The 20,927-nt window shown below is 50.1% G+C and overlaps 2 protein-coding genes across 9 annotated transcripts; one reads left to right on the forward strand and one right to left on the reverse strand.

Annotated features, from left to right (window-relative positions):
- Nucleotides 1-1,110: 1,110 nt before the first annotated feature.
- Fam219b (family with sequence similarity 219 member B) lies at nucleotides 1,111-7,424 on the forward strand. 6 transcript variants are annotated; one of them, XM_016004218.3, is made up of 5 exons: nucleotides 1,111-1,655; nucleotides 1,846-1,933; nucleotides 2,785-2,862; nucleotides 3,246-3,294; nucleotides 5,033-7,424. In XM_016004218.3, the coding sequence occupies exons 1-5, from the start codon at nucleotides 1,442-1,444 to the stop codon at nucleotides 5,192-5,194; spliced, it is 591 nt and encodes a 196-aa protein (XP_015859704.1). In that variant the 5' UTR covers nucleotides 1,111-1,441; the 3' UTR covers nucleotides 5,195-7,424. The 6 variants fall into 6 exon arrangements, with proteins under 6 accessions (XP_015859704.1, XP_006971596.1, XP_015859690.1 ...); XM_006971534.4 differs by having other exon boundaries at nucleotides 1,285-1,655; nucleotides 5,030-7,424; XM_016004204.3 differs by having other exon boundaries at nucleotides 1,343-1,655; nucleotides 3,246-3,403; nucleotides 5,030-5,220.
- Nucleotides 7,425-8,790: 1,366 nt separating this feature from the next.
- Mpi (mannose phosphate isomerase) lies at nucleotides 8,791-18,169 on the reverse strand. Of its 3 annotated transcripts, none has more exons than XM_006971533.4 (8): nucleotides 18,035-18,169; nucleotides 17,465-17,592; nucleotides 16,028-16,228; nucleotides 14,299-14,440; nucleotides 13,785-13,967; nucleotides 11,587-11,760; nucleotides 9,774-9,982; nucleotides 8,791-9,515 (listed from the first exon to the last, which is right to left on the reverse strand). In XM_006971533.4, exons 1-8 carry the CDS (start codon nucleotides 18,048-18,050, stop codon nucleotides 9,297-9,299), a joined length of 1,272 nt encoding a protein of 423 aa, XP_006971595.1. In that variant the 5' UTR covers nucleotides 18,051-18,169; the 3' UTR covers nucleotides 8,791-9,296. The 3 variants fall into 3 exon arrangements, with proteins under 3 accessions (XP_006971595.1, XP_042136946.1, XP_042136947.1); XM_042281012.2 differs by lacking the exon at nucleotides 18,035-18,169 and adding an exon at nucleotides 17,832-17,851; XM_042281013.2 differs by lacking the exon at nucleotides 9,774-9,982 and having other exon boundaries at nucleotides 9,347-9,515; nucleotides 18,035-18,157.
- Between the last annotated feature and the right edge of the window lie 2,758 nt (nucleotides 18,170-20,927).

Genomic DNA, 20,927 nt, shown 5'->3' on the forward strand with positions numbered 1-20,927 from the left:
TAATACTTCCAAAGGATTACATGGAACTTCTCCATAACATAAGGTTGGTTTTCTAATAACCTTGGGCCGCCGTTCCTCTGTCTGTACCTGAGCAGCTTGCTTATTTTCATTGATAAGTCTTTCTAAGGCTTGTATCTTATCAATCAACTCTTCATATTTGGCACGATTATCAAACCACCTTTTATATTTGGCACAAAAATACACTGTAGCTATTATGGATAAAATACGAAATACCAGACTCAAGGTATTTACAGTCGGCATTACGTCAAACCCAGCTAAGTCGTTTAACGCCTCACTTACTGTTTCCATTTTCAAGTCATCCTTAGTAGCATTATACAGGGTCTTAACTCCCTGCATTGTGATATTTCCCATCCTTAACGTGGAAAAGACTGTTCTTTTTGATATTATTTAACTCTCTCCTTAAGGACTTCTCAGGTGTCTTACCAGATCTGGTGACTTCTCAGTTTGTCCACTGCTGGTGTGATTTCTCTGTCGTGTGGTTGTGCCACGCGCTGGAGCACCAAATGTTGTTCTATTGTCAGTACAGCGGCTGCATCTGATTCTACTGCTGTTTCACCGACTGACGGTGGTTCCACAGTCACTGGCCCGAGGCTCAGGCTGAGGCCTAGCGGGACTTCTGCGTCCCGCCAGACCCACCTCTGCCACTGCAGCCCAATGTAGTTTTTAACTAAGTTTCTACCGTTCTATTTTACCAGTAAAGACTCGGAAGTCAGATGCTGGGGTGAAAACCTTCTAGCAGACCTTCCTCCTTAGCTGGCGACCAACAAAAGGAACTTCCTTCCCACGGGTCAAACTAAAAAAACCCGTCAGACTCAAAGTCCCTCCCTCCTACTTCCTGTGTGTCTCTCTATCCTTTTCCGGACTCCCTCTACCTCTCTATGACTACTTCCTGTCAGGTAATTGCTAGCTCCACCTCTTGACCCAAGGTTTCATTTAATTAATGCAAATTCGGGGTTCACAATGTGATCAGACATCCTGCAACAGATCCTGATCCTCCCGGACCTGTTCCCTTTTCTAGAGAAGGGTGACATCGCCCCTTCATTTCAGCCCGACTCTTCCTGTATTAACACCCCTAAAGGAGCTCCGGCTGAGGCGAAAGAGACACTCAAGGCACACAGAGACTCCTTGGGGAGGCACACTCCCGCCACCCTGCATAAATGTCATTTTACTTAAACTATAGACTGAACTGATATCCTCCACATCATCAGGCTTAAATAGACTTCAGGTTTCACAGTAACTGGAAGGCAGGACCTGGGCTGCCCGGCTCCTGACAGTCGGGCGGAACCTTGATGCTCGCCCCACTGCAGGCCGCGGAGGGAAGCCGAAGCCCTGCGCCACCGTCTTACTAAAGGAGTGCAAGCCCCGCCGTTCGTTCTTCCCCGCGCTGGGCTGGCCACTGGCGGGGCGGGTGGGGCGGGGCATGGCGACCGCGGAGCTCCGGGGGCACGCGGTGCAGATGTCCACCCAGGGGACCCAGCCTGGCGCGGCCCCCGATGGCACAGCAGAAGCTGCGGGACTGCCTTCCGGACGGGGCGGCGGCGCAGCCCTCCGTCTCGGGGAACGCCCGCCCGCTGCTGTGGAGAAGCGGGGACCGTACATGGTGACGCGCGCACCTTCCATTCAGGCTAAGCTTCGTGAGTGCAGCAGTTTGCATGAGGGTCTCTGCTGGAGCGGGCTGCTGTGGCCAGGGTTTGGGCCCCGGAGTCCCATGATCTTGTCCCCAGAGGGGAAGGGGTTTTAGGTGCAGCCATCTCCCGCCGCTGAGAGCCTGGGAAGCAGCGGGACGGGGAAGACCTGGCTGACTCAGAACCTTTTGACTTCCAGAGAAGCACCGGGACCTGGCCAAGGCCGTTCTACGGAGAAAGGGCATGCTGGGGGCCTTGCCGAACCGCCCCGATTCTTCAGGGAAAAGGTCTCGATGGGCTTCACCTCCTCTGTCAGCAGCTTCCAAGGAAGGCCTTTAGCCCCCTGCCTGGGAAACAGGGCGCTGAAGTTTAAGGTTGAGCTAGCTAGCTAGTCTGTTGACAGGTTCACCTTAAGAATGGGAACTGGAACTACCTCTACTCTCCCTTTGAGGCTGTGCTAATATCAAGAAATAGGCTTTGGAATAGGAGAGTTCCATCAGTGCATAGACAAGATAATGCATTAAGGGGAGAGATGGTGGCTGGAGTCCCAGGAATCAAGATGGAGAGCCCCATGAGAATGACCTGGGCAGTGTTTGAGATTTTCTTGTTCTTTCTCTCTTCCTTCCTTCCTTCCTTCCTTCCTTCCTTCCTTCCTTCCTTCCTTCCTTCCTTTCCTTCAGTGTTTGCACTTTTCTTTTTCTTTCCTTCCTTCCTTCCTTCCTTCCTTTCTTTCCTTCAGTGTTTGAGCTTTTCTTTTTCTTTCCTTCCTTCCTTTCATAGAATGGGAAACTCTCAGAGTTGAATAAGACCCCACACAGTATGGCTGTTTACAGCTGAATGTTGAAACTCAAATGTGAAGGGATTTGCCTGAGATCCGCTGGTTAAATAAGGTGGAGAGAAGCAGCTTTACCCGGTTCGAAAGATGTATTTTTCCTAGGAGCTATCACATGGAGTAGAGTGGGCGAGAACGTAATTTGAGGAGCCAGAGACACCTGTATAGAGCATTAGGTTGTGGTGGCTATGACAGGGTAGAAGGGAAGTCGGGACCGGTCCAATTAGTTCTTTCTGTATGGGGACCAGCACTCTGCCCTTCCCCGTGAAATGCCTGTGCTTTCTTCCCCTCCCCATCTCTCCTCAGGTCAGTGAAGTTTAACAAGGGCTATACTGCTCTTAGCCAGAGTCCAGATGAAAACCTGGTGTCCCTTGACTCTGACAGGTGAGTCTTCCCCTGGAAACAGTCGGGAGTGGCTTGGCTAGCGCTGCAGACTGCTTGGCGCCCCTGCCTGTTGCCTGTCTTCTCCAGGGCCCTTCATGCACATTCCAGGGGTGTTCTCTTCTGAGTACTGTCCCTTCCCGGGATGGCGTGGCTGGAAGGGTCATCCTGTCCTATTGTGCCTGCACTTTCAGTGAGAATGTCTGTTTCTGCTGAGGTCAACTGCGGGAGCCCCTGGTACTCCCTGGAGACTCTGGGCTTGAGCTCTGTGGGGTGCGGTCTTTGCTTCACAAGGCCTTCAGACCCTCTTGCATGTTCTCCTCCTTGCCATTTGCTTCTGTGCTCCATAGATGGCCCCTGAACTGATTGTCTTCCTCTTCTCCTAGTGATGGGGAGCTGGAATCCAGATACTCCTCCGGGTATTCCTCTGCAGAGGCAAGTCCAGAGCGCCTGTGTGTGCAGTGCCAGGCTGCAGGCGGCATCGCCACCACTGCCAGATGCCTGTCTGGTGCCTGCTGTGAGCACAGCACTGCGCCAGGTTCTGGTCTGTTCCCTAGTCTTCCACTAGGCCCTCTTCCCTTAGCAGAGATAGCAGGTGTCTTAGGAAGGCTGTTGAAAATTCAGGAGACTGTATATCCTCAGGGCCAGAAATGATCTCAAATAATCCAGGAGTCCTCTTGATAAATTCCAGCTAAGTGTCTGCTAGCCTTTACGTGCTGGGACGCTTCCTGGGGCTGGGCACTCACTACATTCCAAGCAGCATTGCTTGCTGCCCTCCCCCAGCAAACATACAGCTCCTTCTTAGGGTAGTTTGCCGGTCTTCCTGTTTCTTGCAACCTGGACCCACTGGTCATAGGCCTGCCTTCCAGTGTCACAGTAACTCCAGTTGCCCTTTCTGAGTCAGCATCCTCCACTGAGCCTGCTTTCTTCTATCTCTGGGCAGTTCTGTCTGAGCACAGCACTCCTGGGCTGGTCTTTCAGACATCTTTCCAGAATGATTGTCCCAGGGAGAAACACCGGGACAGAAAAGGCTCAGCCAGGGCATAACAGCATGTACGAGTTCAAATGCAAAGAAGCGGAAGTGGGAGCATGGCTGCACTAGATCTTCCTTCCTTGTTTTCCAAGGAATCTTTGGCTAGTCTCAATTTTTGCAAAGGAGAAAACAGCTTGCATGGGGCACCCTCCTTATATGTCTAAGACACTAAAATCGTTAAAACTAAGAAAACTTACTGAGAGGTGGTAGCGCATACCTTTAATCCCAGCACTTGGGAGGCAGAGGCAGGTGGATCTCTGTGAGTTCGAGGCCAGCCTGGTCTATAGAGTGAGTTCCATTCAGGAGAGCCAGAGCTACACAGATAAACCTTATCTCAAAAAAGAAGGGGGGGGGGCAGACCTAAGAAAACTGCCAAGAATCTCAAGTTTTACATTTTCCTAGCCCTATTGACTTTCCGTCTGTCAGTACCTGGTGAAATCAGGCTGTTGGACTTTGCAGGAGCCGAGCCCTGCCAGCAGAGAAGGTAACAGGAACTGGCAGTGCAGACAAAGCTGCTCCCTACCCCTTTCCGCTGTACCGAATGAACCTTTAATAGTCAAGCCTGTTTTTCTGTTGTTAGCCCTATATTTATTTTTCCTTTCTCTTTATTTTTAGTTATTTTTTGAGACCGTTTCCTCTATATTGCCATGGCTGTCCTGGAATTTACTGTGTAGATCAGGCTGGCCTTGAACTCACAGAGATCTGCCTGCCGCTGTCTTCTGAGTGGTGGAATTAAAGGTGTGAGCCACCACACATGACAGCACTGTATTCTTTAATTTTGACAGGGATATCTGGGTTTCCAATGGGAAAAGTCAGTATGGTGATTTTGGGGTGTTTTGTTTCGCTTTTGGAGACAGGATTTTTCTGTGTAGACCAGGCTGGCCTTGAATTCACCGAGATCCACGTGCCTCTGCATCCCTTGCTGGGATTAAAGGCGTGAAGCCTGGATAGTTTTTAATAAGCCTCTGTGGAGTTCCTCACTGCTGGATGCTTCCTTCTGTAATCCAGGATGTGGAGTTGACCTGGGGCTAGGTAGAGCAGGGACAGGAAGCTGGGCTGTGGTGACAGGGACCTGCCTTTGGGCAGCAGCTCTGCATGCTGTGCATCCTGGTTTATAGTTCTTTCCTCTTCCTGTAGCAGGTGAACCAGGATGTGAGTCGGCAGCTGCTGCAAGATGGCTATCACCTGGATGAGATTCCAGACGATGAGGACCTGGACCTCATTCCCCCCAAGCCTATTGCCTCTTCCGCATGCTCTTGCTGCTGGTGCTGTCTTGGGGATTCTTCCTGCACCCTCCAGTAGCCATAACCCTCCAGGATGGGCCCTGTTCATCGTGAGCCCTGATGGCTCTTCACAGCTCAGTGCACTGGGCACTCTTGCCAGCCTAGAATCACTGGAAACACTGACCTTCTGGGCAGGCCACTGACCTCCAGGCAGCCGTCACCTGGTGCTTCTCCTATCAGAAGCCCCTGTCTGGGTCACAGGCTATCGATAGGTCAAAGTCTGCGCTTCTTAGTTTCAGGAAGCCAATCTAATAAGGGTAGGAGAAGAGACTTTGCGGTTCTTATGCTGCTGACAAGGATTGCTAAGAAAACCATTTGCAGACATTCTGACTGGTGTTTTGTCGGGGTGTTCTGAGGAAAGGAAAGAAAGAGCTCCTCTGCCCAGGCTGTGCCAGGTGGTGTGATGGGAGGCAGAAAACAGCACTTTATGGCTTGCAGGAAGAATCTAAAAGACTAACTGAGACCAATTCAAAAAATTCTGTGTTTTTCTTGCTCCAGCTCTAAGGTCAGTTAACAGGTTTGACCTTCAAGAAAGCACAAAGCGGGTTGCTACTTCAGGTTACATCTGTCTAGTTATGGCAAGGAATAGAACTTAATGATGATGTAGGGTTGGGGCTTTCCGAACCTCTGGACTTGGGGCATTCATTCTACTAGTCCTCCTGTCTGGATGGGCCTAGTAACTGGTCAGCCCTTCCCTGGTTAAAAGGAAACTGTTCTGTCATGTATATGTTCAATTATCTGCAGTCCCTTGGCCTTTGCTAGTTTTTCCACCTGTTTGGTTTTGTTTGTTTGGTTTTGTTTTGTTTTGTTTTGCTAATAGTTGGATTGGCTCCTGGGGCTGGCACCAGAAACCTGCAGGGTTTTTTTTTTTTTTTTTTTGTGATTACCAGCAGAGGGAGCTGCTGGGCAGTCAGTGCCTTCCTGTGTTTAGCTTTTAAAACCTTGAGTGAGAGTGGATGTTCTGGTGTGTAGCTGTGTGGCTTTGGCCTACATGTTCAGCCAGGATGGGGAAGAGACCTAAGCCAGCTCCTGGACCCCACTTGAGATAGATAATTCGCAATGCAAGGGGATTTCCCTCTTCTAGCAAGATTTATTCCTACGGCACATTCCTCTGCCCCCTGCACAGGGCTCACAGGCTGGATGCCTAGGTCTAGTAGAGCAATTGCCTAGCATATGCCATGCTCTGGGTTTGAGTCCCACACTGGGGGACTTTGTTCCCACACTAGAACAAAGGAAACCTATGGTGAGCAAAGCCTTTCTCAACCCCCAACCTGAACACAGCAAACATAGGGATAATTTCTCTGCAATACTAAGCCTCTTTCTGGAATTTAGTTTTCCAGGACCCTCTCCCCCACACCTTTGTCTTACCCAAGTGTGTGGTGAGATTTGGAGTGGACAGGGTTCTCAGCATAATGGACACAATAGAATTAGGGGTTGGGATACCACATGTGACTGTCAGAGTCAGTGACTACTAGAGGCTTAGGAATGCTGTGCCCCTATGGTCGTCCTTGGTTCTTGGGGCTGGGTTATAGATGCTAATCGTGCTCTGCAGTGGGACTCTGCAGCGGTGCCGGTATCTCCCATTCTCAGCACCTGTGTAAAGCCTGCAGGGGAGGAGCACAGACCATACCTAGGGCTTCTGGAGATCTGCAGAGGCAAAGCACATGGGGAAAGGGAATGGATGTAGTACAGTGTTGAGGAAGACTTGCTGGTGTGGCTCATGAGGGCCAGAGTGGTGGTAGAACTTCAATGTGGAACCCTCTTCCTGTTGGGATTTGGTTAAAACAGTAGTTTGTGCATTCAGCAGCTGGGGGCGGGGGTGCAGTAACCTCCAAACTACACCCTCTGGGGTGGTTGTTGCTGTAATCAACACTGAGGTACTTGGCTGGAACAGACCCTGGAAGGGAGGTTCTAGAGCTGGGTGGCCTTCTGTGGGAAAGCATTGCTTTGGAGGAAGCTCAGGGATGTAGAGCAGGTGGTAATGTCCAGTTAGGAGGTTCCGGTAGAAATGGTCAGTTGTTAGGGGCTAGACGAAAATAACACCAATAAAGGCACAAGGGTGCCCAGATTCTAACGGCCTCAATTCAGAGTGCTGGGTATTCTGCAGGAAGCCGTCCCTGGGAAGGAGGACATCTGAGCTTCCTCAGGAGTGGTTCCACTGGACGTTTACAGACCACTGTTCTACAGACCTCTTGGCTTGTACTTCCACGGTCTCTTATAATAAATGCAATCATGGTAGTTGATCTGTATTGTATTGCATTGCACTGGTTTTTTGTTTTTTTTCTTTTTAGTGGGGGAGCTTTTTGAGATAGGGTTTTTCTGTGTAGCCTTGGCTGTCTTGGAACTCACTCTGTAGACCAGGCTGGCCACGAACTCACAGAAATCCACTTGCCTCTGCCTCTGCCTCCCAAGTGCTGGGATTAACGAGTGCCACCACACCCAACTTGCTTTGGGAGTTTTAAGAAAGGCCTGGGTATCCTGAAGAAATAGCTTAGTCCAACTGTGTCAATGCCTCCTGAAAACCTTTTCTGCTGTTCCCCAAGGATATTATTTTGGAGGCTGTGAGTAGAATGGACCTTTGGCTTTAGAATGGATAAGCCTTTAGCAGACCCTCTTCAGACTTACTATTTTTTGTGTGTGTGTGTATATACACACACATGTGGGTGTAATGTGGCAAATGTGTGGCAATCAGGGAACAACTTTCAGGAACATGTGGATCCCAGGGGCTGAAGTTAGGTCTTAGGGCTTGGTGGCAAACTCCATTTTATCTTGTGTGTGTGCACTTAAGTGTATGTTTGTGCGCCCTGTGTCTGCAGATGCAGGAGCCTGTGGAGGTCAGAAGCATCCAGTCTCTTATAACTGGAGTTAGACAGTTGTGAGCCACCACATGGGAGCTGGGAACCAAACCTGGGTTCTCTGAAGTACTTTGAACTGCTGAGTCATCTCTCTTGTCCCCAATACAGAACACCAGCCTGAGCTATATGAGAACCTCAAAAATACCTAAGAGGGACTGGGGGATGGCTCAGTTGGTAAAAAGATTACTGTTCAAGCATGAGAACCTGAGTTCGGATCCCTGACCCCTCTACCCCAAATAAGAAGCTAAAGGTAGTGGCACATACCTGTAATCCTAGTTCTGGGGAGGCTGGGCCAGGAGGCTCAGGGAGGCTTATCTAGCCAGTCAGCCTAGCTGAATTGGTGAGTTCCAATGAAAGACTCGTCTCAAGGGAAAAAAAAAAGGTGGGTGGCTCTTGAGGAACATGTGCATCATGTGCACACACATAAACCTGTGCAAACACCAGAAGTCACAATAAAGCAGAGGCAGAAGCACAACTTCAAAGCCAACCTTTGGAACATGGCAAGATAGTCTCAAAACAAAAAAAAAAAAAAAAAAAAAAAAAAAAAAAAAAACGCTGTAAGAACAGCCAAGGCCTGCCTGCAAGCTGTGCATCTGAGGCTGAGGCTGGTTTCCTCTACCACCCCTTCCTATAAAAGGCTTCTGGAATCCAGCCTGCCCACCCCCGGGAAGCTGTATGAAGCAGAATCAAAACCAAAATTGGACACCAGAGAGCTCTTTCTGCCCACATCAGGGGCAGGAATACCAAAGTCTGACTGCTCTTTAATCTGTATCCTCAACACAAATCATCTTTAATTACTTTGACAGAGCTAGAGGGAGTAAGCTTCATTAGCCCACTGGCCTGGCCTGCCCTTCCCTTCTCTGCAGCTGAGAGAGTGGGCAGTCCCAGGGCAAGAACCCTGCTCTTAGACATCACTTGGCCTGTCACTCAGATGCTGACCTGATGCTGGGTCATGCATGTTTTGTCAGCCTAATGCCTTAGCTGGGGCAGTTGTTGCCTCCTGAATGGACACATCTGGCTCAGAGGTAGCACGGAGTGTTGAGAGTACAGTGGAGTGACAGGGCCTGGGTCTTGACACACACACACCCCTCATCCTGAAGAGGGTCCAACCGGGCCATGCTCTGGAGTCAATAACGCCAAGCTCACTACTCTACTATCCCAGCATGCACCAAAGAGTGCACAACAGGGACAGGGATCGGGCTGGACCTGAAAGGTGGAGCTGGCCAGGATATAGGTGACAGGCAGGGAGGGCAGGGAGACTGATCTCTACAGCAGACAACAGGCCCGGAATATCAGCAGATCCTTGGGCGCAGTAAGCTTCAGTGAGACACTCTCATTAGCCCCAATGAAGAGTACTCCACCACGCTGCAGAGGGATTTCTGCTTGGACTGTGGGTGTGGTAGCTGTCACCGTCCCCTGGACCATCAGAAGGATGCTGGCAGAGTCTAGTGCCAAGACCTTGTATTCAGTGACAGAGCCAGGGACCTGGGAGAAAGAAGTGATACAATAGTATAGTTTACACTCTGCTCCTGGGTTCTAGAACATCTCAAGGGCCCTGTTGCCTCCTTCCCCACTGTTCAGGCTCTTGGCACTATGGAGACCCACATCTGGTCCCTGGCAGAGAAGTAGATGGGCTCTGTGGCTATCCATACTAGGTGGGCTTGATAGGAAATCCAGCCCTAGGTATAGCCCTGTAGGTTTGACATGCTACACAAAGGATACCCGCCTGGCCCATATACTTACCTCCATCTTCATAACAGTGAAGTCTGGTACAGGGGGGTCATAGATAGAGAGATAGGGGTCATCTTGACTCCGTGTTGGGGTAAACAGCCTGTCCTTGCTGGGGCTAGGTGTGTAGTTGAGCATTTCACACAGAGTTGGCACATCAATGAATTTGGGTGTCAGGCCAGCACGCACAGTATTGTCTGAACATGCCATGCATTCCACACAGTCTGAGGACAGATAAATGTCATGAGCTAAGATGGTAAAGTAAGCCATGGGGTTTGGCTCGCTAGGCCTGGACCTCCTAACATAGGCCATATGCATGCCCTATAAATTAGGTAAAAATGTGTGAACAGGGCCGGGCGTGGTGGCGCATGCCTTTAATCCCAGCACTCGGGAGGCAGAGCCAGGCGGATCTCTGTGAGTTCGAGGCCAGCCTGGGCTACCAAGTGAGCTCCAGGAAAGGCGCAAAGCTACACAGAGAAACCCTGTCTCGAAAAAACCAAAAAAAAAAAAAAAAAAAAATGTGTGAACAGGATTGTGGGAGGACATGGTAAGGGTGCTAGGCATCAAAATGATATTAACCGCTATGCTAACACGACTCATCTTACACTTCCACAACAGAATCCTGTGAGTGGATAAGCTGTCAACAGTCAGATGGGGCACCAGCCGGACCTGGTGGCTCACGCCTATAATCACAGCACTCACGAGGCTGAGGTAGGAGGGCTGCCATGAGTTTGAGGCCAGGCTGGGCTACAGAGTGAGATCCCGTCTCAGGACAAGAACAACAACAAAGAGGCCGTCGAGGTGGGTAAAACCACTTGCCACGCAAGCATGAGGGCCTGAGTTCAAATGACAAAAACACATACTAAAACTGCTGTGCGGTACACATAACTGCAATCCCAGCATTCCCATGGGGAGATAGAAGAATCCCTGGAAGTTCGCAAGCCAGCTAGATTGGAGTATGTGGCAAAAAAAAAAAAAAAGAGAGAGAGACCCTCAAACAAAACAGAATGAGGGTCAGCCCCTAGCCCCAGGTGGTCCTCTGAACTCCACATGTATCCTACGGTCCATGTGCACCTGCATTCACAGACAAGTGACAGCCTTCTGTTGCATCACCCATATGGAGTGTAAAAATCTCTGGGGCTGGAGAGATGGCTCAGTGGTTAGGAGCACTGGCTGCTCTTCCAGAGGTCCTGAGCTCAATTCCCAGCAACCACATGGTGGCTCACAACCATCTGTAACGAGATCTGGTGCCCTCTTCCGGCCTGCAGGGAAACAAGCAGCCAGAATACTATATACACAATAACTAAATAAATTTAAAAAAAAAAAAAAAATCTCCACAGGCCGGGCAGTAGTGGTGCACACCTTTAATCCCAGCACTTGGGAGGCAGAGGCGGGTGGATCTCTGTGAGTTCGAGGCCAGCCTGGTCTACAGAGTGAGTTCCAGGACAGGCTCCAAAGCTACACAGAGAAACCCTGTCTCGAAAAATCAAAAACAAAACAAAACAAAACAAAACAAAACAAAAAAAACCACAAAAAACACAAGCGAGAGGACCGAGAACAGCAGCTCTGTCCAGTGCGGCTTGACTCAAACTGATTCCACACTCATCAAAAGGGCTTAACATCAGAACCTGTGGCTGACAGCAGACTTTAAGCTACGTCTGCCACCCAGCTGGCAGCTACGCTCCATACTGGCTCAGTCACCCTCCGGGGTCAAAAGCCGAACGGTGCTGACAGAGGCCTCCTCCACCATCCTCCCTCTTTCATCCACACCAAGAAACAAGGTCTGCAGGGGATGGCAAGTGGAGCACACTACTGAAATGGGGCTCACCTCCCTTCAGGTAGGCATGGGGCACGTTGGCCTCCAGAAACATGGCTTCCCCCGGCTTTAAGGTGAGCAGGTTCAGAAAGTAAATGGCGAAGCATCCGATATCACCCGGGTACTGCTGGTGTAGCTGCAGCAGGAGCTTCCCACAAATGTCGTCCATGCTGTTTCCGGCAGATACTGGGGGTCACAGAGCATCCCAAGGCCGCTAAGACACACGTGGTATTCACAGCTTCACCCTGACGAGGGGGTCTTAGGGAACAGTCCCTGCCCCTAGGAATGCAGTTGCCATGCTGGGCCTCTCTTAAACATCCCTCATCTTTGATGGCCAGTCACCCTTGGTCTTTCTCTCGCAATAGTGCCACCTCTCACCTTAACCATCTGCATGCCTGGCCTGGCTCTAGCAGCTGGGCACTCTGGTGCACAGCTAGCATCCTAGCCCCAAAGCAGAAGGATCGCCACGAGTGAAGGGTAGACTGGGCTATACACTTAGCCAGGACTGCAGAGTAGGACCCTGTCTCCAATGATACAGGCTAGGGATGCAGCTCCGTTGGTAGAGTGCCTGCCCAGCATGCATGACACCCTAAGTTTGGTCCTAGCTCCACAAAGACACAGGCATGGTGACACATGCCTTGTAATCCCAGCACCCGGGAAGGAGAGGCAGGACTATCAGATTTTAGCTATCTAGTGAGTCTGAGGCCACCCCTGGTTATGAGAAACCTTGTCTCAAAGAGAAGTGGGGATAACACTGTGTGAGAAATATTTAAAACACAGACACCACTAGCATCGCCAGTTCAGATTTTGACAAAAACATGTCCAGACAATTGCCCAAACAAAGTCTCCTGGTTAGGGATCGCTCAGTGCTCTGGAGCTCAAAATCTATTATGGATAGGTAGAAAACCTGAAAGCTTCGTGAAGAATGCCAAATTCCCTATTAGCCAAGGACTTCCCCTTTGTTAGCACTGAAACTCCCATGCCTCAGGAGGTCAGTCCATCTTTGGCAACCTGGGATGGTTGTCTACCCCAGAGAGCACAAGGCATAATGTGCTGTGGGCCAAAATGTACCCTGGAAACTGACCAAGAGAAGATGAACTCAGCCTGGGCTGGAGACAGGTGCAGGGACAGGGTGAGCTGAGTTTCCTGGAGCATGCAGAGAAGGGAGGAGTGTATTCAGAATATATGGGAACCACAATAAAGAAAGCAGTGTTCCGGCCGGGCAGTGGTGGCGCACGCCTTTAATCCCAGCACTCAAAGGGAGGCAGAGGCAGGAGGATCTCTGTGAGTTCGAGGCCAGCATGGGCTACCAAGTGAGTTCCAGGAAAGGAGCAAAGCTACACAGAGAAACCCTGTCTCGAACCCCTCCCCCCCAAAAAAAAGAGAATTCCAGTTTTAACATGAGCACATGACGCTAAGGGATCACTGTATACCTGGATATCAGAACAGAGCTAAGGTCAGGGTTCTCCCAGAGTGTGCAAACATGGAAGACACTCAAAACCACAAGACAAGAGGCTATGCTCAGGTGAGAGAAAATGGCTGTGGTGCAAAGGGGACACAGCAGGGACTTGGGAAAAGCCTGAACCAGAAGGGGGTTCTGGGGCTGCCTGGAGAAGCAGCTGGCATATCCGCAGGGGAGCCAAGACCATCCACTGCCATGGAAGCTCCTGAGTGTCTCAGCCTCGCTTCTCACGGTCTGTGTTGACTCTCGGGCCAACAGTGACACAACCACAGCCACCAGGGTCATTTCCTGAACTCTGTTAGCACAGGTTAGGCACCTAGGAGGTCTCTAAGGAAGAATGAATGGTTCAGAGCACAAAGCTTGAGTCCTCTTGAGACGAGCTCCTTGGTCCTTTCCTGCTCCCCAGCCCCCCAAATGCCAAGTCTGTCCCATAGGAAGCAACTGGAGGACTGGGAAGAATCTGGAAAGGCCTGGGTGGAGAGCATTGGTAGAATCCTCTAGGCCAGTCTGCTTTCAGCCACCTGGAGAAAACTAGTTAGGAGGTGGCATCAACCTGGACCTCACTCCATCAAGGCTGGGAGAGAAATGGTAGCAGCTGATCTTGGTGTTCCTCTAAGTTTGGCCCCTCTTAGGTTCCACCGGGGGAAAGGGGCTGGGAACCCTGTGCCCATGGCCTCGTCTGTGCCTGTGTCAGGAGTCCAGGCTAGGGCCCGGCATCCACCCAGGCCGCCGCCGCCGCCACACCCACCTTGCTGGGAGATCCGTTTCACCAACAGGTTAAGCTGCTCCACCACCACCTTCTTCTCGCTCTTCATCAGATGGGAGAAGCAGTTCCTCAGAGCGGAGGCCACAGCCCCAGGATCCCCGCTCACGCTCTGCTTCAGCTGGGCTGTGGCCTCCTCTCCAATCAGGGACTGGAACTCAGGTACCTCTGCAGGATGGCCAGGCCAAGGAGATGTAAAACAGATGGCAAGACAGAACACCGAGAAGTGAGGACCTCCCACCAGCCCTTCCTCCCCAAGCCCTCAGCAACCACACCTGAGCCTGGTCTCACTATCTAGCCCACTGCCCCCCAAAACTACCTCATAAGGCCAAGATCTCTTTAGTATACACAGATGATATAATACATATATCATATTCATATCATATATGCTATGATATAAACGGCACAGCCTCTGCTGCCTCTGTTTCTCTTTTAGCCCAGGTTCCGCATGCGTCCCAGGGCCAGTACGTATGCCCTCAGCATTTCTGTCCAACCTTACTCTTCAGGAAGGTCACAATCTCCTCCACTGGCCGGAAACCACACAAGCCCTGGAAGGGAGTGAGGGCAATGGCCATTTCTGGCTTGTGGTTGGCATCAGGGTAGTGCTGTGGAGCCTGGAGGTGCAGCTTCTCCGCCAGCTCCTGTGGGTGGGCGGTGGAGGACCACAGTTGGGGTACAGCTGTCACCAGCAGGATTGCTGGTCCCTGCAGCTCCTGCTGCCCCTGCTGCCCGCCCCAGTTGTCAGATGACAGCGGCTTCTTACCTCTGACAGTGACGCCAGTCAAGGCATCATGCAGAAACCTGGGGTTCAGCCAGCCCAGGGCAGAGAAATGGGCCAAATCTAGGGGAGAGCTGGGACAGACTGAAGAGACCTGGCCTGTGGCTCAGGAACTCCAAACAACAGGCCTAAGCTGCGTGACGTGGGTGAATGATTTGGGGAGGTGAGTTAGGAATGTCTAGAGTGTTAGGTCAGCCTCAACCACATCATGAGCTTAAGGCCAGCTTGGGCTTTGCAAGACCCGTCTTTAAAAACCTCAAAATTAGGGGGTGGAGAAATGGCTCAGTAGTTAAGAGTCCTTGTTGCTCTGGCAGAGGACTCAGGTTCCTTTGCTAGCACCCATATGGTGGTTCACAACCGTTTGTATCTCCAGTTCCAGGGAATCTGATGCCCTCTTACTTCCAAAGGCACCACGAATGCATGTGACGTACAGACATACACAGAGGCAAACACTCATATAATAATAATATCTTTACATTACATAAAATAATCTTTAAAAAATTAAAAAAGCCAGGTGGTGGTGGCAAATGCCTTTAATCCCAGCACTCAGGAAGCAGAGCCAGGAGGGTCTTTGAGTTCAAGGCCAGCCCAGTCTTCAGAGTGAGTTCCAGGATAGCGAGAGCTACACAGAGAAACCCTGTCTCAAAAAACAAACAAAAAAAAAAAAGATTTTTTTTTTTTTTTAACCAGGCTGGCCTCGAACTCACAGAGATCCACCTGGCTCTGCCTTCCAAGTGTTGGGATTAAAGGAGTGCGCCACCACCACCCGGCATATTTTTCTTTTTTAAAAGGGGGTGTGCTGGAGCTATAGCGCAGTGGTTAAGAGCACTGGTTGCTCTTCCAGAAGACCTGGGTTCAATGCCCAGCACCCACATGGTAGTTCATGACTGTTTGTAACTCCAATCTCAGAGGACCCAAAGCCCTCCTCCGGCCTTCCTGAACACTATACTCAGGTAATGCACAGGCCTACATACAGGCAAAACACTCCTACACATCAAATAAAAATAAATAAATGTTAAACATTTTTAAAAGAGGAGCTTAGATAGACTGCTTGAGCTAGGTTGGGTCTTCTTCAAGAAAATTACACAGCAGGATGTAGCTGAAGCAAAGCTGGGGTGCCTGCCCTGTCCTGGAATTCTGGTTCTGAACTGTCCAAGAGAGGCAGCTGGGGAAAGGGCAGATATGAATAGACCTAGGCTGGGGGAGGGGGAGCCAAGGATGAGCTTGGAGAAGCTCTCTGGGCATAGGCGAATCAGTTGTCCCCTTAGAATTAGCTTCTGTGTGTGTCACCAGCATCTGCCCCTGAGCATCCAAACTGGGATTAGTAAGACCTGCATTTAGCCCTGAGCTAGAGCCTCATATGGGCAGGGTGAGGTCAGCAGTAAAATCTATGGGTAGGCCCACCAAAATCCCTTCCCTACCCTGACCTCTGCACCCTCTGATCCTCTACCTTGTTAGGGTGTGCCTGGATAGACAGGGCTGTTTCCACCGAGAGCACTTTGAAGAGGAAGGGCAGCTTGCCGTTAAAGGTGTCTTTGACCTTTGGGCCTAAGCAGTCCTGGTTGTCAGCAATCCACTGGCCTAAGGTCTTCTGGGAAATACGGTTGTCGAGGATCCTGGCATCTCCCCGGGGGTGTGTCCCCATCCACAACTGGAAGGACAGGAAAGGTGAGAAGGAAGCAGCTGCCATCCTGTATGTAGGAGGCATGCATCCGTACACTGGTTTATGGGTACTGGGGATCAAGCCCGGGACGCACAGATGGAAAGTAAGCACTCTACCATTGTCTGTCCCATGGGGAGAATGACACTGGGGTATCTCTGAAGGCATGAGTCTCAATGACAGCTCTGTGAGGGGTTAACATTCATGTGTTTCAGTCTCAAAAGACAAAACTTCCTTATGCTTTGACTTTTCCCTTCTCAACAGAAGGAATGAATTTGGGGTTAATAAAAATGAAAAATTAAAGACCTAGAGCAATGGCTCAATGGTTAAGAGCTCTTGCTGCTCTTCCAAAGCACCCATCCACCCATCGGTTTCCAGAACCCACATCAAGTAGGGCTCACAACTTCCTACAACTGCAGCCCCAGGGAATCCATTGCTTCTAGCCTTCACAGGCACCTGCACTCACAAGCACATACTCGCACGCAGACATAAACACGTATACATAGTTAAAAATAATAAAAATACTTTTTATAAAAGTAAATCTTAAAGAGAAACGTTAATCAAAATTAAACATTTATTTTTGGCTAGGAGTGGTGTTGCATGCCTGTAATCCTAACACTTAGGACATAAAGGCAGGGAGATTGGGAGGTTGAGGTCATTCTCAACTCCACAGCAAGTCTGAGGCCAGCTTAGGCACCATGAGACAGTCTCAGAAGAATCAAAACAAATGAAAAGATTCAGTAAGTGCTGACATCTGTCCTGGAAAGAAGGGTGGCACTAGGGTTCAAAAAACTCCCAGGTGCTGGACATGGTGGTGCACACCTTTTGTCCCAGCACTAGGGAGGCAGAGGCAGACAGACAGAGGCAGGTGATCTCTGAGTTCAAGGCCAGCTTGGTCTACAGAGCACTTTCCAGGAAGCCAGGACTACACAGAGAAACGCTGTCTCAGAAAAAAAAAAAAAAAAAAAAATCCCAGACGTTTTATCTTCCTTTGTATGAGACTGCATCTTGCTTGATACAGTGACCAGGCAGATCCTCCTGCCTCAGCCCCCCCCACTTCTGTGATTACAGTGCTCTGATTACAGCTCTCTTTGTGCAGACTGGTCTGAAGACCAAGAGAACATCTACAGGCTGCAGAGATTCGTCCCAACTGTTCCATAACGGCTAGTCTCAAGTCCTTTGGTCTCACTTAGGGTAAAGCGGACTGATGTGCAGCCAGAGTCTTACCTCTGCATAAGGCTTGTCCTCTGAGATCTGGGCCAGTGGGTCACTGCTAGCCAGTAAGCATGCCACCTCGCTATTGGATCCCATCTTCCCCCAGGCATATTGCTGCACCACACAGGAAAGTGGGAACACTGGGGACAGAGACAGAAGAAGGTCAGCTTCCACCCGACTCTTCAGACCTGGCCCTAATGCTGGGAAACCAGGAACGAGAAGGGGCAGAGACACACAAGTCTAGGAGTTGTGGAATGACACCCGTCTCTTCCGCAGTTCTCAATGTTCCCATCTGTAAGATTGGCAGATACGAATCTTGTCTGCCACGGGGAAGAACTGAGTTCAGGTGATGGTAAGGGAAAAGGAACTAACTACTCACGTCTCGGCACTCGGTCGGTCCCGTAGTGACCCAAGCGCACCCAGGAGCACTGGTCTCTTGTAACCCCCCCGTAGCAATCCCCACTGCAGATCCCCTCCTTTGCTCGGAGTCCATGGGAATGGTCGCGACCTGCCAAGTCCTGACAGGATTAGTCCCCAGGACGCGACCACCACCAAGGTTACTAGAACAGGGCAACGGCTCACCTCGCTGACTCGCCATCCTTGCAGCCGGAGACCCGGCTTCAGGCACGTAAGCCCTTCCCAGCAGCCTCCGCAGCTCTGCGCGCAGAGCTTCACGGGAAATGTAGTTCACAGAGTCCACTGCCTCTTAACCTCTACAATCAGGAGCCCCTGCTGCCCAAAAGTATTCCCCCTAATTCTCGTTCTGAACACTCCTGCCTTCCAATTCCTTTTACCCGTATGTGAGTACTGAGGACTCAAAGTACCACAGTATGTTCCAAGTATACAACAGAGAACAAGATAACATTACTTGTGTACTTTTTCAGGGTTTCTGGTCTAGAGAAGGGAAGTAATTAAATAAATTTTAACAGTGTGTCTAAAGGCAACAAACCAGGCATAGTAGCACACCCCTGTAATTCCAGCACTTGGGGAGCTGAGACAGGAGGATTGTCTTGAGTTCAGGATCAGCCTGAGGCACATAGTGAGACCTTGTCACAAACAGGCCATCTGGATAAGCCCCAATAAGAAGGAGAGAGTTGAGGAAGACTGAAAAGTGTTCCCAGTAGAAGAAAGAGCTAGCAAGAATCCTCTAGTGCTGGAACTTGTGCCTATATTTTACACAATTAAATAGCAAAGAGGTCAACACTGCAGGACAAAGGGACACACACACACACACACACACACACACACACACACACACACACTGGGGAGAAAGGAGTCAGTAAAATGGAAAGGTGATGAGTAGGGGTTCATATGCTATCATGAGGATTTCAGGGGTTCCTGAACACCCGGTGGGTAGAAGGTTATTGGGGTAATGTAACTATGATGATGGCAGATGTCTCTTGCACCCCCTTCACGCCTCTGAACTTCTGTTTCTTACTCTGTAGAATGAGGATAGTAATAGAGATCTGTCAGCTTTATTGTAGGGTCTGTGGAGATTGTAAAGCAGTCCTCTGACCCTCCCATCTTAGGTGTCTCCAGAAGCCAGCCCTCTTTCAGTCTGATCTGCTCACAAGCTGTGACAGGAGGGGAGTCACCAGGAACCCTGCACAGGGGAGGCTGGGGATGGACTTCTGCTGTGGAGTAATCTTGTCAGAGCCTCTGTAGAAAGTCTCTGACATCCGGATCGCCTTAGCCTAGGAGGAGAGCAGCCAGCTAGAGACCCAGAATCAGCTGTCAACGCTCCTGGGAACAGGAGGAAGGGGTTACAGACCTTGAAGAGCTCCCTAACAGGCTCAGCATTGCAAACATGGCACTGGCATGTCTTGCCCACTGCACTTCCCTCTCCCTTGCTAAACCATTAGATTACATTCCTAAAGCCTGCCACCAAGGCCCATTCCCTCATAAAGTTAGCCACCAAGGTCCACTTCCGTATGCCTAGCTCATTCCAGAGACTGATCACCAAGGTTCAACTATCAAAACCTCAAGGTCCAGCAACCAAAATTCATTATTTGGCTACACGGACTCTCATGTTGAATCAGGACTTAGTAACTCATCCGAGCACAGACTTCTCATTTTTCTCCTTAAAAACCACTCCTGCAGAGATACCTTCTGCTCTTTGCCTGATCCAGAGGCAGCCCCCTCTCCCCCGTTGTCCCCTCTGGGGTAAATACATCTTCTTTGTGTTGAGAATTTGGTGTCTAGGTGTGGTCCGTGTGAGCTCCGAGGCCTCTCAGACCTGCCTCTGCCTTATACATTCGGGCTTGGGGGTTGATTTGCACAGTCTCTACCACAAATGTTCAAGGAAAGGGGAGGGGTTTCTCAAACTTTCTTTCCTAAGAAAGAACCCTCCTGGAATCCTCTTGTTTATATAAATCAACCTGCATTTCAAAGGAAGCTTTCTCATAGACTAATTAATAAAATGGAAAACGTAAAAAATCATGTGGCCAGGCAGTGGTGGCGCACACCTTTAATCCCAGTACTCAGGAGGCAGAGCCAGGGGGATCTTCTCTGTGAGTTCGAGGCCAGCCTGGGCTACAGAGCGAGATCCAGGACAGGCACCAAAACTACACAGAGAAACCCTGTCTCTAAAAACAAAACAAAACAACAACAACAACAAAAATACCTCCTACTTGGAGTACTGTATCCTTCCCTCACCTCTGTTCCCCAGGCCATACTAACTTGCGAGGACAAAATTAGACACAGGAGTTGGGCATGGTTTAAGCCCAGTAGTTAGAAGGCCAAGGCAGGCAGAGCTCTGTGAGTTCTGAGCTAGCTTGGGGCGACATAGTGAGACTGTCTCAAAAGAGCCAGAGAGAAAGAGAGAGCAAGAGAGAGAGAATTAGACACAGGGGTGGAGAGCTGGCTCCACAATAATAACACTGCTCTTCCAGAGAACCCAAGTTCTGTTCTCAGCACCCACATGGCAGCTCATAAACAACTCTACCTCCAGTTCCAGGGATTCTGACACCTTCTGGCCTCCATAGGACAGACACACACATGGTGCACAGATACACATGCAGACAAAACAAGAGCACATGAAATTAAAAAAAGAATTAGACACAGGAGTTCAAGAGGCCATTCCATTGTCGCCAGACTCAGAATCACTTACGCAGAATATCTTTTGCATAAGAAAGGAAACATTTTGATTGTTGAGACAGAATGCCCCCATCCCATGCTACCCACCCCGACACAGGAAAAATCATCTGTAAGGGAAACCAGAGTACCTGGAGAACCTAGAATTTTCCACCACTCCCTCTTGCTGGTCTGACTCTTGAAGGACAGCTTACACTATGTTATTCAGGGATTTCCTCTCTCTCTCTCTCTCTCTCTCTCTCTCTCTCTCTCTCTCTCTCTCTCTCTCTTCTAGAGCATGTCTAAGTCTAACTCTACTTCACATTTCTTTGTAGGGTTTTTCTTGTTGGTTTTTAATTTTGAGGCTGGCCTCGAACTCACAGAGATCTGTCTGCCTCTGCTG

Source organism: Peromyscus maniculatus, chromosome 7 (genome assembly GCF_049852395.1).
Source record: "Peromyscus maniculatus bairdii isolate BWxNUB_F1_BW_parent chromosome 7, HU_Pman_BW_mat_3.1, whole genome shotgun sequence".
Classification (NCBI taxonomy): Eukaryota; Metazoa; Chordata; class Mammalia; order Rodentia; family Cricetidae; genus Peromyscus; species Peromyscus maniculatus.

Coding starts and splice junctions, on each gene's coding strand:
- Mpi (XM_006971533.4), bottom strand. Junction 14,441..16,027: donor TCCAGGCACACCCTAACAAG/GTAGAGGATCAG, acceptor GCCCACCCACAG/GAGCTGGCGGAGAAGCTGCA. Junction 9,516..9,773: donor TCACTGTTATGAAGATGGAG/GTAAGTATATGG, acceptor TCTTTCTCCCAG/GTCCCTGGCTCTGTCACTGA.
- Fam219b (XM_006971534.4), top strand. CDS start 1,442: ATGGCGACCGCGGAGCTCCGGGGGCACGCGGTGCAGATGTCCACCCAG. Junction 1,656..1,845: donor TTCCATTCAGGCTAAGCTTC/GTGAGTGCAGCA, acceptor TTTGACTTCCAG/AGAAGCACCGGGACCTGGCC. Junction 1,934..2,784: donor CCCGATTCTTCAGGGAAAAG/GTCTCGATGGGC, acceptor ATCTCTCCTCAG/GTCAGTGAAGTTTAACAAGG.